The sequence below is a fragment of the Carcharhinus amblyrhynchos genome, chromosome 9 (assembly GCF_965287045.1).
Source record: "Carcharhinus amblyrhynchos chromosome 9, sCarAmb.v2.hapA, whole genome shotgun sequence".
NCBI lineage: Eukaryota > Metazoa > Chordata > Chondrichthyes > Carcharhiniformes > Carcharhinidae > Carcharhinus > Carcharhinus amblyrhynchos.
Window position 1 is genome coordinate 94,254,190 of NC_137332.1, and position 14,179 is coordinate 94,268,368.

The 14,179-nt window shown below is 46.4% G+C and overlaps 2 protein-coding genes across 2 annotated transcripts in view; both read right to left on the minus strand.

Annotated features, from left to right (window-relative positions):
* The window catches only part of LOC145348093 (H-2 class II histocompatibility antigen, E-S beta chain-like), a 231,901-nt gene that overhangs the window by 77,052 nt on the left and 140,670 nt on the right, over positions 1-14,179 (minus strand). The window lies entirely within an intron of this gene.
* Positions 1-14,179, minus strand: part of LOC145348095 (H-2 class II histocompatibility antigen, A-U alpha chain-like) — a 68,643-nt gene that overhangs the window by 5,006 nt on the left and 49,458 nt on the right. Inside the window, exon 4 of the mRNA XM_080196237.1 lies at positions 10,646-10,793. Coding sequence (XP_080052363.1) covers positions 10,648-10,793 — 146 coding nt within the window. The 3' untranslated portion in view covers positions 10,646-10,647. The remainder of the gene's footprint in view (positions 1-10,645; positions 10,794-14,179) is intronic.

Consider the following 14,179-nt stretch of genomic DNA (forward strand, 5'->3'; position numbering starts at 1 on the left):
TCAGAAGCACAATGGGATTTGGGAGTCCTTGTTCAAGGTTCTCTTAAGGTTAATGTGCAGGTTCAGTTGGCAGTTAGGAAGGCAAATGCAATGTTAGCGTTCATGTCAATAGGGTTAGAATATAAGAGCAGGGATGTACTTCTGATGTTGTATTAGGCTCTGGTCAGACTCCATTCGGAGTATTGTGAGCAGATCTGGGCCCTGTATCTAAGGAAGGATGTGCTGGCCTTGGTAAGGGTCCAGAGGAGGTTCACAAGAATGATCCCTGGAATGAAGAGCTTGTCGTATGAGGAACAGTTGAGTACTCTGGGTCTGTACTAGTTGGAGTTTAGAAGGATGAGGGAGGTGAAATCTTATTGAAACTTACAGAATACTTCGAGGCCTGGATAGAGTGGATGTGGAAAGGATGTTTCTACTCATTGGAAAAACTAAAACCGGAGGGCACAACCTCAGATTAAAGGGATGATGGGCTAAGGCAACAACCTTTGAGAATGTGGCCCACTCACAAGAGTAACGGCTGAGAGGCTCAAGAGCTTGTAGGAGACCCAATGGGACAATGCTGAGACACAGCGCGCTACGTCAATAGCTCTTGAGAATGTGGCCTATTCACAGAGGGTCATGGCTGAGGGGCAGCAGAATGTGGCCCAGTCTCAGAGGGCACTTGCTGCAGCAATTGACAGATAGCCCCCAACTCAGATGACCATTGCCGAGGGCTAGACCATCATGGCAAGATTGTCTGTTGTCCTCCAAGACTGGCAGGGCCAGGTGATGCCAGAGCTTTTGGAGCTCACTGCAGAAGCATTGCCATCCCATGGAGAGGCCCACAGGGACCCTAAGGGAGGAGGAAGCGTTCAAGCCATGCCGGGGCCTTCCAGCCAGGAGTCTGTGGCTGTGGCTACACCTTCTGACTCCCCTCCCCCACTCCTGACACTGGGGCATCTCGAGCAGTGGTTGAAGAGGGTGGAACCTGGCCAGGGCCCTCAAGGTTCAGGCTCTCGATAGGATGCTTGCCAAGGGCATCACAGGCCATGGGGTGTGACAGGCAGCTGGCCACCTCGGCCTCCAATGTACATTCTGGGGAGATACTGAGACGTGATGGTAGACCACGTAAAGTTAAGAAGTTGGAGCATCACCAAGACGGTATGGGTGAAGGAGAACACCAGTTAGATTTAATAATTAGGCACTGTGAATTTTCACTTGTACTTGTTATATATGAGCACTGAGTTTGAAGGCACTTTCATTGGCACCAATGTTATTGCATCCCCCAACTGTGACTAATTTGTCTCTGGTTAGTCTCAGGAATGTACTTACCCTGATCTTTATCAGAGGGAAATGATACGGGTGGCACAGTAGCACAGTGGTTAGCACTGCTGCTTCACAGCTCCAGGGACCTGGGTTTGATTCCTGGCTCGGGTCACTGCCTGTGTGGAGTTTGCACATTCTCCTTGTGTCTCCGTGGGTTTCCTCCGGGTGCTCCGGTTTCCTCCCACAGTCCAAAGATGTGCAGGTTAGGTTGATTGGCCATGCTAAAATTGACTGTAGATGCATCGGTTAGAGGATTAGTGGATAAAATATGTACAGATGTGGTGTTAGGGCCTGGGTGGGATTGTGGTTGGTGCAGACTTGATGGGCCGAATGGCCTCTTTCTGTACTGTGGGTTTCTATGATTTTTATGACACATTGATATCAGTGGGGTACAGTCCTCAGTCATAGCTACTGTGAAAATCAAGGCGCTCAAATTATTCACTGGCCACCGGGGGTGTCATGCACCAACTTACAACATGTCATGGCATCCCCACAACCAGGGAGACAATCCCACACATCCCCAACCCTGCCCAACCCAAGGCTTGCAACAGAGTTTAACAGTCCACTATCTCGCCCCCAGATGTGGGCCCAGGTCCCAGCATGAATGTGGAGCATAGGTAGGAGTCAGACGAGTTTATTCCAACGCATTACCACAGCGATGCATAGCAAGTCATCATCACCCTCCTGCCTGCCACAGAAACTCGCTAACACAGCTTACCCAGGCTCACCACTCTGGTGTTACAATGGTGCTGGGGGCCTCAACTGTTTACCATTTACATAGATGATCTGGAGGAGGGGGCTGAGTGTAGGGTAACAAAATTTGCTGATGACACAAAGATGAGTGGAAAAGCAAATTGCATGGACGGCACGGAAAGTCTGCAGAGGGATCTGGATAGGCTGAGTGAGTGGGTGAGGACCTGGCAGATAGAGTACAATGTTAGCAAATGTGAGGTTATCCACTTTGGCAGAAATAATAGTAGGAGGGATTACTATTTAAAAGGCGAAAAGCTGCAGCATGCTACGGTGCAGAGGGACCTGGGGGTCCTTGTGCATGAATTGCAAAAACCCAGTCTGCAGGTGGAGCAGGTGATCAAGAAGGCGAATGGGATGCTGGCCTTTATAGCGAGGGGGATATAATATAAAAGTAGGGAGGTCTTGCTGCAACTGTACAGGGTACTGGTGAGGCCGCAGCTGGAGTACTGTGTGCAGTTTTGGTCGCTGCACTTGCGGAAGGATACATAGCCTTGGAGGGAGTGCAGAGGAGGTTCACTAGGCTGATACCTGAGATGAGGGGGTTAGACTATGAGGAGAGACTGAATAGACTGGGTCTGTACTCGTTGGAGTTTAGAAGGATGAGGGAGGATCTTATAGAGACATATAAGATATTGAAGGGGATAGATAGGGTAGAGGTAGAGAGATTCTTCCCACTTAGAAAGGATAGCAGGACTAGAAGGAACAGCCTCAAAATGAGGGTTGGGCAGTTTAGATCGGAGTTGAAGAGGAACTTCTTCACTTAAAGGGTGGTGAATCTCTGGAATTCTCTGCCTGTTGAAGTGGTGGAGGCTACCTCGCTAAATATATTTAAGCCATGGGTGGATAGGTTTCTGATAGATAAGGGAATTAAGGGTTATGGGGAGAAAGCAGGAAAGTGGAACTGAGCCACGACAGATCAGCCATGATCTTATTGAATGGCGGGGCAGGCTCGAAAGGCTAGATGGCCTACTCCTGCTCCTATTTCTTATGTTCTTAAATGATGAGGAGAGATTAAACAAGTGAGAGTTATCGCCCCCAAATTGTCAAAAACTATGGGATGAAGTGATCAGATATTTAAGATATTATTGGGAAAGAATAAAAGGTTGATAGAAGTTATTTTCATGAGTTGTTGAGTCTAGGATTAAGTGACATAGTTTAAAAATTAGAGCCAGACATTTTAAGAGTGAAATTTAAAAACCAATTTAAAAAAAATTTAGTAAAGGATGGTAGAAGTTTGAAACTCTCCCCCAAAGAACAAGCTAGACAAGTTATTAATTTTAGATCTGAGATTGACAGAGTTTTATTATCCAAATGTATCAATGGAGCAAAGGCCAGTGTGTGGAGTTAGGTTGCTGATCAATATGACCTGATTGGTTGATGGAATAAGCAATTGGGGGCTGACTGATTGTGTCAGGCTGCATAGGAACAGGAATCAGAGTGTACAGTATTTCCCAATGATCGAGAGGTCTCATACATGTTGTGACAGAGATCATTTACTGCCTGGTGAAGTAGGGAAAAAGACAAATGCATTTTGTACCTGAAGGGAAAGGGTTAATGGATTTTGTACCTAGAATATGTCACAAACATAACCCTTCCTCATGACTGATCTCCTTAAGCTTATACTTTGGCACTGTAGCACAGTGGTTAGCACTGCTGCTTCACAGCTCCAGGGACCTGGGTTCGATTCCCAGCTCGGGTTACTGTCAGTGTGGAGTTTGCACATTCTCCTCGTGTCTGCGTGGGTTTCCTCTGGGTGCTCCGGTTTCCTCCCACAGTCCAAAGATGTGCAGGTTAGGTTGATTGGCCATGCTAAGAAATTGCCCCTTAGTGTCCGGGGATGTGTAGGTTAGAGGGATTAGTGGGTATAATATGTAGGGATATGGGGGTAGGGCCTGGGTGGATTGTAGTCGGTGCAGACTCGATGGGCCGAAGGGCGTCTTTCTGCACTGTAGGATTCTATGATACTGTTCCTGGCAGTAATGTAAGTTATTTGTTCATGTTAAAGTATGTGAAACTTTTATAACAGCTGTTAGTTAAATGTGACTGTTATTTTGTAGACTTTGCAAATCTTACCTGTTTGTATTAGTGGGAATCGTTACACAGACGGTAGTTTACGATACCGGCTTTTAACAGCTGCTGATGGCAGATCACGATACCGGCTTTTAACAGGAAGAGTCCTGCTGGGACAGCCACGATCACACAAGTAACTTCAAAGAAGGGATGCCAGCACTGCTAGAGAAGGGATTTCCTGTGTCCTGCCTGCAGGACTGTAATTCCTGATTAACTCTGGGGCTGCATCATCACCCAGGAAGCAAGAACTGGAGGTCTGGCAAGAATTGGAACTTTGAACCATGATTCCTGCTGGAGCTCATAATGTATAAATGTCCACTTGTGTTCTATGAGAAGTCTGGTAAGCCTTAATTGGAGCCAATTTCTCCCCAAAGCTTTGGAATAAAAACCACTGTATTTTGACTTACTGTCTCAGAGGTATTATTTTACCTACAACATTTGGTGCCAAAACCCGGGATCTGTTTGCGGACTCAGGTTGAATGGCCACAATCTGGGTACTGGAATAGATCACCGAACTTAATAGAGTGAGTCAAACTACAGTGGATAAGAATTTGTGTTGAGAGATTGTGTTGAGAGTTTGAGAGAGTGAAAGATGTCTGAACTGAACATAAACAGACAAGGAGGCACTTGTCCTTAAACACCCAGCCTTAGACCGGTTGTTAAGAGGGGAAATCCCCCACGCGATGGTCAGGAGTTTGAAGTGGGTGTAAAAGACTGGTGAAAGGTGCCTGGAGTGTGATGTTCAGATGTGAGTACAAAAGTGACTGTCAGTGATCACCGGAGTTAAAGGAAAAGCCGGCTTAAGCTTAAGTTTAATAGTGTAAGCTTAATAGTGTAAGTTTACAAGTGTAAGCGGTGGTACGGAGGGCACTGATCACCCCTGACAGGTATTACCAGACTCTGATAAAAGCAGCCTAGGAGTGGGAGAGCGAGAAGGGAGAATAGAAGACTCCAGGTGGTGAGTATAAACTTACCTGTATTATAGCGGGATCACAAGGACAGTGGGGACCCCAGGATTCCTGATGAATGAGTAATGAATAAATAACTGAAAGGGACAGATTCATTAAACAGATGAGAAAAGGTGGGTGGAACTCATCTCATCCGTTAGCCCAATGACGAAAATGTTTGGAAAAGGAAAAGAAAGACAGAACTAAGAAAATTGGAATTCTCTTGGTTCACCAGTTGGCTGGATTAATTAGATAATTAATTGGATAAGAAATGGGTTGACGACAAAGCAAAAATCAAAATGTTGGGATTACGCAATAGAGAACTAGAAAAGAGAAAGCAAATTTTAGAGGACCCTGGTTGGGGATCCTTGCCTCCCTATAGGTCGGCCAAAAAACCCACAGCACCCGTAAGTTGTTTGCTGGAGCAGACGAATGAAGGAGCAGAGAGAGAGCTAAGACTTTACCTGTTAAAAACCTGTTTAAAATAAGTTTAAAGCACTTTGTTCTTTGTAGAACTGTTTAAAGCATTTATTTATTGTATTTACTGCTTTAAGAATTGTGAGGGAGTGGTTATCAGGCAGTTGTGGGCCATCAGCTTTAAATCAGCGCCAGGTTTAAAAGGAGGCCTGGTGTAGACAGCGGGCAGCGTCGGAGCGGGCAGTGGAGTGAGAGGGAAGCAGAGTGAGCTAATAGGGCTTAATATCAAAAAGGGCTGGAAGGAAAAAAGGCCAGGTGAGTTTGTTTGAAAAACAAGGAAAAAAATTTTTTTTTCAAACCTACTACAGTGAATAATGGAGGGGCATGTGATGTGTGGTTTCTGTATGATGTGGGAACTGGTGGACTCCAGGGTCCATCCCAGTGAACATGTCTGCAGTAAGTGCAGGTTGCTGGAGGAGCTCCAGCTCAGGGTAGATGAGCTGGCCTCTGAGCTACAGACACTGAGGCTCATCAGGGGGAGAGAGGATGCCATTGTCAATGGGGTGCAAGTGACATCCACCCCCACTAGACTGGCTAACTCTAAGGGTCAAGAACAAAAGGGGGCTGCTGGGAGGAGGAAGGGGGGTGAGGAGCGGAGGCCTCAGCCTCTTAATCTGCATTACAGGTTTGAGGTTCTTGCTTCCAGTCTGGAAGAGGACGAGGCAGGAGAGGTTGGTGAGCAAACTGCACACGGTACAGTGATGCAGCAGGACATAGGCAAAGAGAGGGGGAAAAGGAACGTAGTAGTGATTGGGGATGGTGGGGTGAAGGGTATTGACACTGTCCTTTGTCACAATGACAAAGTGCACAGAAGGGTGTGTTGTCTGCCTGGTGCTCGGGTCTGGGATGTCGCAGCTGGGCTGCAGAGGAACCTGGAATGGGAGGGTGAGAATCCGGTCGTTGTGGTACATGTGGGTGCCAACGACGTAGGCAAAATGCGGACTGAGGATCTGGGGAGGGAGTATGAAAAGCTGGGAATGGAATTAAAAAGTAGAACCAATAAGGTGGTCATCTCTGGGCTACTGCCTGAATCGTGTGCAGACGGGCGTAGGGTTGACAGGATTAAGGAAGTGAATGGGTGGCTCAGGGATTGGTGTGGGAGGAATGGGTTTGAATTTATGGGGCATTGGCATCAGTATTGGGGTAGGTGGGACCTGTTCGGGCAGAATGGGGTTGGTCTGAACCGTGCTGGGACCAGAGTGCTGGCGAATCGAGTAAAGAGGACTGTAGACAGGGCTTTAAACTAATTGGGGGGGGGAGGGTGCGAGGGTAGGTGACGTTACGAGGTCTAAAGTTAAGGATAGGGTACAGGTAAGGGAAGAGGCCGAGGATGTCCCAATAATAGAGGGAGTAGGGGGCATGAGTATGGTTGGTGGCGTTACGGCAAATAGGGTCCAGAAGAAGGCTGGGATGAAAGCGCTTTATCTGAATGCACGAAGCATTCGGAATAAAGTGGATGAGCTGGTGGCGCAGATCGACACAAATGGATATGATCTGGTGGCCATTACAGAGACGTGGCTGCAAGGTGACAGGGACTGGGAGCTGAATGTACAGGGCTATCAAGTGTTTAGGAAGGATAGGCAGGAGGAAAAAGGGGGGGGCGTAGCTCTGCTGATTAAGGATAGCATCAAGGTGGTAGCAAGGGATGATATTGGAGCCAAGGAGCAGAAAGTGGAATCGTTGTGGGTGGAGATTAGGAACAGCAAAGGGAGGAAGACGCTGGTGGGTGTCGTCTATAGGCCCCTGAATAATGATCTGGAGGTGGGGCGGGCTGTTAACGCGCAAATAAGTGCGGCGTGCAGGAATGGGACGGCCGTAGTTATGGGGGATTTCAATCTACATATAGATTGGTCGACCCATGTTGGACGCGGTGGGCTCGAGGAGGAGTTCTTGGAATGCTGCCGGGATAGTTTCCTGGAACAGTGCGTGTTGGAGCCGACGAGGGAGAGAGCTATCTTGGATCTGGTGCTATGTAATGAGGCGGGTAGAATTAGGGACCTTGCGGTGAAGGATCCTCTTGGAGAGAGTGATCATTGTATGGTGGAGTTTCTGGTGCAGATGGAGGAGGAGAAAGTGGGTTCCCGGACACGCGTACTTTGTTTGAATAGAGGGGAGTACGGTAGGATGAGAGAAGAATTAGCGAATGTTGACTGGGGGAGCGCGTTGGTGGGAGGGTCTGCTGAGGAGCAGTGGAGGATCTTTAAGGAGATCTTTCTTGATGCTCAGCAGAAATTTATTCCGATGGTCAAAAAGGACAGTAGGAGGAGAGGTAATAAGCCGTGGATAACGAAGGAGGTGAAGGAAAGTGTTAAATTAAAAGCGGAAGAATTTAGAGTAGCTAAGAGTAGTGGGCGAGAAGAGGATTGGGAGAGGTTTAAATGTCAACAAAGATTGACAAAGAAGTTGATAAAGGAGGGTAGGAGAAACTATGAAGCTGGGCTAGCACTTAATATAAAAAAGGATAGCAAGAGTTTTTATAAAGATATAAAAAGGAAGAGGCTGGCTAGGGTGAACGTTGGTCCTTTGGAGGATGAGAAAGGGGACCTGGTGGTAGGGGATGGGGATATGGCTAAGGTACTGAATAACTTTTTTGTTTCGGTCTTCATGGAGGAGGACGTGAATAATTTGCCGGGTGTTAGTGATGGAAAGGTGGTAGGACTGGAGGGTCTTAATGACATTACTGTTACTAGAGAGGCGGTGCTCGACAGACTGGAGGGGCTGATTGTGGACAAGTCCCCAGGACCGGATGGAATGCATCCGAGGATTCTGAAAGAAATGGCGGGGGTGATAGTGGATGCCTTGGTGGTTATTTTCCAGACGTCGCTGGATTCCGGGGAAGTGCCAGAAGATTGGAAAACGGCTAATGTTACGCCGTTGTTTAAGAAGGGTGCCAGGCAAAAGGCGGGGAATTATAGGCCGGTTAGTTTAACGTCTGTGGTGGGTAAAATGTTAGAATCTGTCATTAAGGAGGAAATTGCGAGGCATCTTGAAGGGAATTGCTTGATAGAGCAGACGCAGCACGGTTTCATTAAAGGGAAGTCGTGTCTGACAAATTTACTGGAGTTCTATGAGGATGTGTCTAGGGCGGTGGATAGAGGAGAGCCAGTGGATGTGGTCTTTCTGGATTTTCAGAAGGCGTTTGACAAAGTACCTCACAAGAGGTTATTGCAGAAGGTCGAGGGACATGGAGTTGGGGGTAGGGTGTTAGCGTGGTTAGAGGATTGGTTGTCAAATAGGAGGCAGAGAGTGGGGGTCAACGGGTGCTATTCGGATTGGCGGATGGTGACTAGTGGAGTGCCCCAGGGGTCGGTGCTGGGGCCTCAGCTTTTTACCATTTATATAGATGATCTGGAGGAGGGAACCGAGTGTAGGGTGTCGAAATTTGCTGATGATTGGGGGAACGGCAAATTGTGCGGAGGGTGTGGAGAGTCTGCAGAAGGATCTAGATAGGCTGGGCGAATGGGCCAGGAACTGGCAAATGGAATTTAATGTTGGCAAGTGTGAGGTGGTCCACTTTGGTAGGAATAATGGTAGGAAGGACTATTACTTATGTGGCGAAAAACTGCAGCAGGCGACGGTGCAGAGGGACCTCGGGTTGTGCATGAGTTGCAAAAACCCAGCTTGCAGGTGCAGCAGGTGGTCAGGAAGGCGAATGGGATGCTGGCCTTCATAGCGAAGGGGATTGAATATAAAAGTAGGGAGGTCTTGCTGCAGCTGTATAGGGCATTGGTGAGGCCGCAGCTGGAGTACTGTGTGCAGTTTTGGGCGCCGCACCTGCGCAAAGATATCTTGGCCTTGGAGGGAGTGCAGAGGAAGTTTACTAGGCTGATACCGGAGTTGAGGGGGTTGAGCTATGAGGAGAGGCTGAATAAACTATGCTTGTACTTGTTGGATTTTAGAAGAATGAGGGGAGATCTCATTGAGACGTATAAGATGATGAATGGGATGGATAGGATAGAGGTGGAGAGACTCTTCCCGCTCAAAAAAGACAGTAGGACTAGGGGGCACAGCCTCAAGATAAAGGGGGGGGCGGTTTAGAACGGAGTTGAGGAGGAACTTCTTCACTCAAAGGGTGGTGAATCTATGGAATTCTCTGCCCGTTGAAGTGGTGGAGGCTGCCTCGCTAAATATTTTTAAGAAGTGGGTTGATGGGTTTTTGATAAGAGAGGGGATTAAGGGTTATGGGGAGAGGGCGGGAAGGTGGAACTGAGCCACGACAGATCAGCCATGATCTTATTGAATGGCGGGGCAGGCTCAAAGGGCTAGATGGCCTACTCCTGCTCCTATTTCTTATGTTCTTATTATGTTCTTATGTAAGAGACTTCGACCCAGATGGGGAAGAGGTCTATGATCTCGCTCCCATAACTCAGGGCGGGACACTACAGAATCCCACTGCCGCTCAGAATCCCGCTCAGAAAGGATAGTAGGACTAGAGGACACAGCCTCAAGATAAGGGGGGAGCAGTTTAGATCGGAGTTGAGGAGGAACTTCTTCACTCAAAGGGTGGTGAATCTCTGGAATTCTCTGCCCGTTGAAGTGGTGGAGGCTACCTCGCTAAATGTATTTAAGATGCGGGTTGATAGGTTTTTGATAGGCGAGGGGATTAAGGGTTATGGGGAGAGGGCGGGAATGTGGAACTGAGACACGACAGATCAGCCATGATCTTATTGAATGGTGGGGCAGGCTTGAAGGGCTAGATGGCCTACTCCTGCTCCTATTTCTTATGTTCTTATGTTCTTATGTTCTATTTTGTGTTTAATTACAGTTTGGAAGAAAGAAGAATGAAGGCGACTGTCTTAATCTGTTTTCTTTGTTTCTTTCAACGTTTTATTTTAATGTTTTAATGTTCTTTCCTAATTGTGATTTTACAACAGTGGGTTTGATAGGGAAATTATCCTGCATGTTATGGAAGTATCTAACTTCTTTCTGTGTAAGAGTTAATAAGGGGTACCACAACCAAGCATATTCATATCCATATTTGTGTATATTGTTGCAGGGGTTTAGTGACCAACAATCTGGAAAAGGGACTTTGGTTGACAGTCACTTCCAGGAATGTTAATGATACACACAGCTTGTGCTCCACATGTACTTACCTCTAGGTACCGTTTTGCTGCGCTTGCAGCCTCTGTCTCTCTTTGATCAGCAAGATAACCCCTACAACAGCACTGATGATTCCCAGGAAGAGTCCCAGAGCACAGATCACTGTCCCTGTACCCGATTTCTCCTCAGGAACTTCAGGTTCTGTACAGAGAGAGGCAGGAAAGCTATGAGTGTCTCACATTGAAACACATGGTGAACACGGCAGAGTGGAGAGACCATTGAACAAATCTACAAACTGGTGGAGAGTTTCACTGACCAGACATATGCATCAACAATCTGGATACCGGTCACAAATGTCCACAATACCATGTGATGCAATTATATTCACATATTCAAAGATCCACAGGCTAGGTATTATTGCTGATCATAAATTTAAATACAATGTTAATACATCCACAGTTAGACTACCATCTATAGAGAAAGGATATTAATGTACAGAGAGAGTAGTGTAAGGTCACCAGGATGCTATCAGGGATGGAAAACTAGTTACTAGCAGGGATGTGAGATACTTAGAAATAAGGCAGAAAAGGCAGCCATTTGGCATCATATCATTGCAGGCTTTTTGAATGAGCTATCCAATTAGTCCCATTCCAATGCCCTTTGCTCCCTAACTGTGCAATATTTCTTCTTCAACTATTTATGCAACTTTCTTTGAAAATCATGTTCCTGTCAGCTTCCTACACTCATTTCCGTAACAACTTGAGTTAAAAAAAACTTCTCCACTCTTTGAAACACTCAACAAACATATACCAACCAACTCAAGAACAGCTTCTTCCCCGCTGCCAAATCTTTGAATGAACTTACCTCATGTTAAGTTGATCTTTCTCTGCACCCTAGCTATGACTGTAGCACTACATTCTGCACCTTCTTTCCTTCTCCCCCATGTATTCTATGAACAATATGCTTTGTCTGTATAGCATGCAAGAAACAATACTTCTCACTGTATATTAACACATGTAACAATACATAAAGTAGTTGAAGAATGGAGAATTGTATCACATCCAATGGCTGAAGCACAGCACATCATTGAAGTTATATTTGATCAAGTATTAAAACAGGAAAAGAAACAGGATTTTGAGGACAGCGTGGGACAGTGGGATTCAGGATTATGGGGGGAGGAATGGGGCAATGGAATTAGTTAAGGATTTATGCAGAGCTACGGGGGGAATGGGGATGGGGAAATGACTTTGGAGCTGATGCTAAGCAATGTGAAAAGAATGGCTATCAATTGGTTTTGTTTATAAATGAGAAAGGATTATGGGCAGTTTGGGGCAGTGGGATTAGTCTGAGATTAAAAGGGCACTATGGGAAGAATCCAGAGCAGTGTGACTAGATTGGGATTGACATGGGGGTATAGGAAGTGAATTTTATAAATTTCTATGAGATCCCTCTCACCCTACTAAACTCCAGTGAATATAATCCTAACGGACTTAACCCCTCCTCATATACCCGCCCTGCCATCCCAGGAATCAGCCTGCTAAACCTTCACTGTACTCCCTCTATAGCAAGGACATCCTTCCTCAGATAAGGACACCAAAACTGCACACAATATTTCAGGTGTGGCCTCATCAATGCCCGATACAATTGCAGCAAACTATCACTATTCCTATACTCAAATCCTCTCGCCAACACACCATTTGCCTTCTTTACTGCTGGCTGTATCTGTGTGCTTACTTTCAGCAACTGATGCATGAGAATTCTAAGGTCTCATTGAGTATCCACCTTCTCAACTTACACCCACTCAAGTAATAATCTGTCTTCCTATTATTGCTCCCAAAGTGGATACCCTCACATTTATCCACATTATACTGCATCTGCCAAGCACGTGCCCACACACTCTGTCTGTCCAAATCACACTGAAGCATCTCTGTTCTCAGCTCTCTCTCCCACCCAACTTTGTATCATCTGAAAATTTGCAGTGAATATATTTAGTTCCCTCTTCTAAATCATTAATATATAATGTAACAGTTGGGGTCCTAGTACAAACCCCTGTGGAACCCCACTAATCACTGATCGCCAATCAGAAATAGGTCCATTTATGAATAGTGGAGGTCCCAGCACTAATCCCTGTCATATTTCACTAGCACGCAAGAGACATTAGTTTTCACTGTATGTTAATAAATGTGACAATAATAAATCAAATCAAAATCTGATCACCCAATCTACATCAAGATTAAAGCCACCCATGATTTCTCACACACCCCATTTATTTATTCCTGTATACTCTGTCCTACAACATAACTACTGTTAGAGGCCTATAATCTATTACTACACGTGACCTCTTATCTTTCCTACTTCTTATCTGTACACAAACTGATTCTATGAGCAGAAACTCAAGTCCACAAGATCCAGTGAGACACAGAAATTGTGAATCTTGCTGACGAGATCGTTATCTCTGATTTTCGCTGCCCCTCACTAGTGACGTAATCAGGTTCACATTCATAATAGGTATGAATACGATTACAATATATTTAAATAAATTACAAAATAATTATACAATCCCACACCATATATGTCCCCCGGCCGCATTTTCAAGTATCGCCAACATGATGTCACATCTGTGAAGTTTACAAAAGATTTACCCAGGCACGAACCTATTGTGGGGATCCCCCCCCCTCCCCGGGGCATAAAGGTGGCTTTAGCCCATGGAGGAAAGAGGGAAATGGCCAAGCAGTGCCCCTGGCACCAGTTGGCACTCGTCCTGGGGGAAGTACCGGGGTGGACCCTAGTGAAGGGGGACTCATTTATTTGTGGTTGGGGGGGGAGCAAAAGTGGGAGCTGCGAGGATGCCAGTGATGACTTTTAGGTGGGGGGAGGGGCAAACAGAGTCCGAATCAGTATTGATCATGGGGATTAGGTGGGGAGGAGGGGGAGCCCCTGAGATCTCTGTGGTGGGACAGGGGTTTCTCTGGAGAGAAACACACAGTCAGACCCTGGCACTTTGTCATTTCTGGTAAGATTCCACCCTATAACTTGCTTTTACCAGTTAAGGTCAGCTCCTTACTGAATCACAGAATCCCCACAGTGTAGAAAGTGGCCATTTGGCCCATTGAGTTGCATTGACTCTCCAACAGAGCATCTTATTCAGCCCCTGGCCACATATTTACCCCACTTGGGACACTAATGGGCAATTTAGCATGGCCAATCCACCTAACCTGCACAGCTTTGGACTGTGGGAGGAAACCGGAGCAGACATGGGAAGAATATGCAAACACAATACAGAGGGTCACCTAAGGCTGGAATTGAACCCGGGTCCCTGGCGCTGTGAGGCAGCAGTGTTAACCACTGTGCTACCGTGTCATTCAAGTAACAGAACTACCTCTGTCCCTGTTTCGTATCGTTCTAAAGTGTGAAACATGCTTCAACATTCAGGTCCAAGCCTTGGCCAACATTCAACCATGTCTCTGTGATGGCTATTAGGTTATACATTTTTATTGCCTGGCACTTGTATGGCATAAACATTGCTTGCCCCTTGTCAGCCCAAGCCTGGATTATCCAGGTCTTGCTGTATTTGGATATGGACTTCT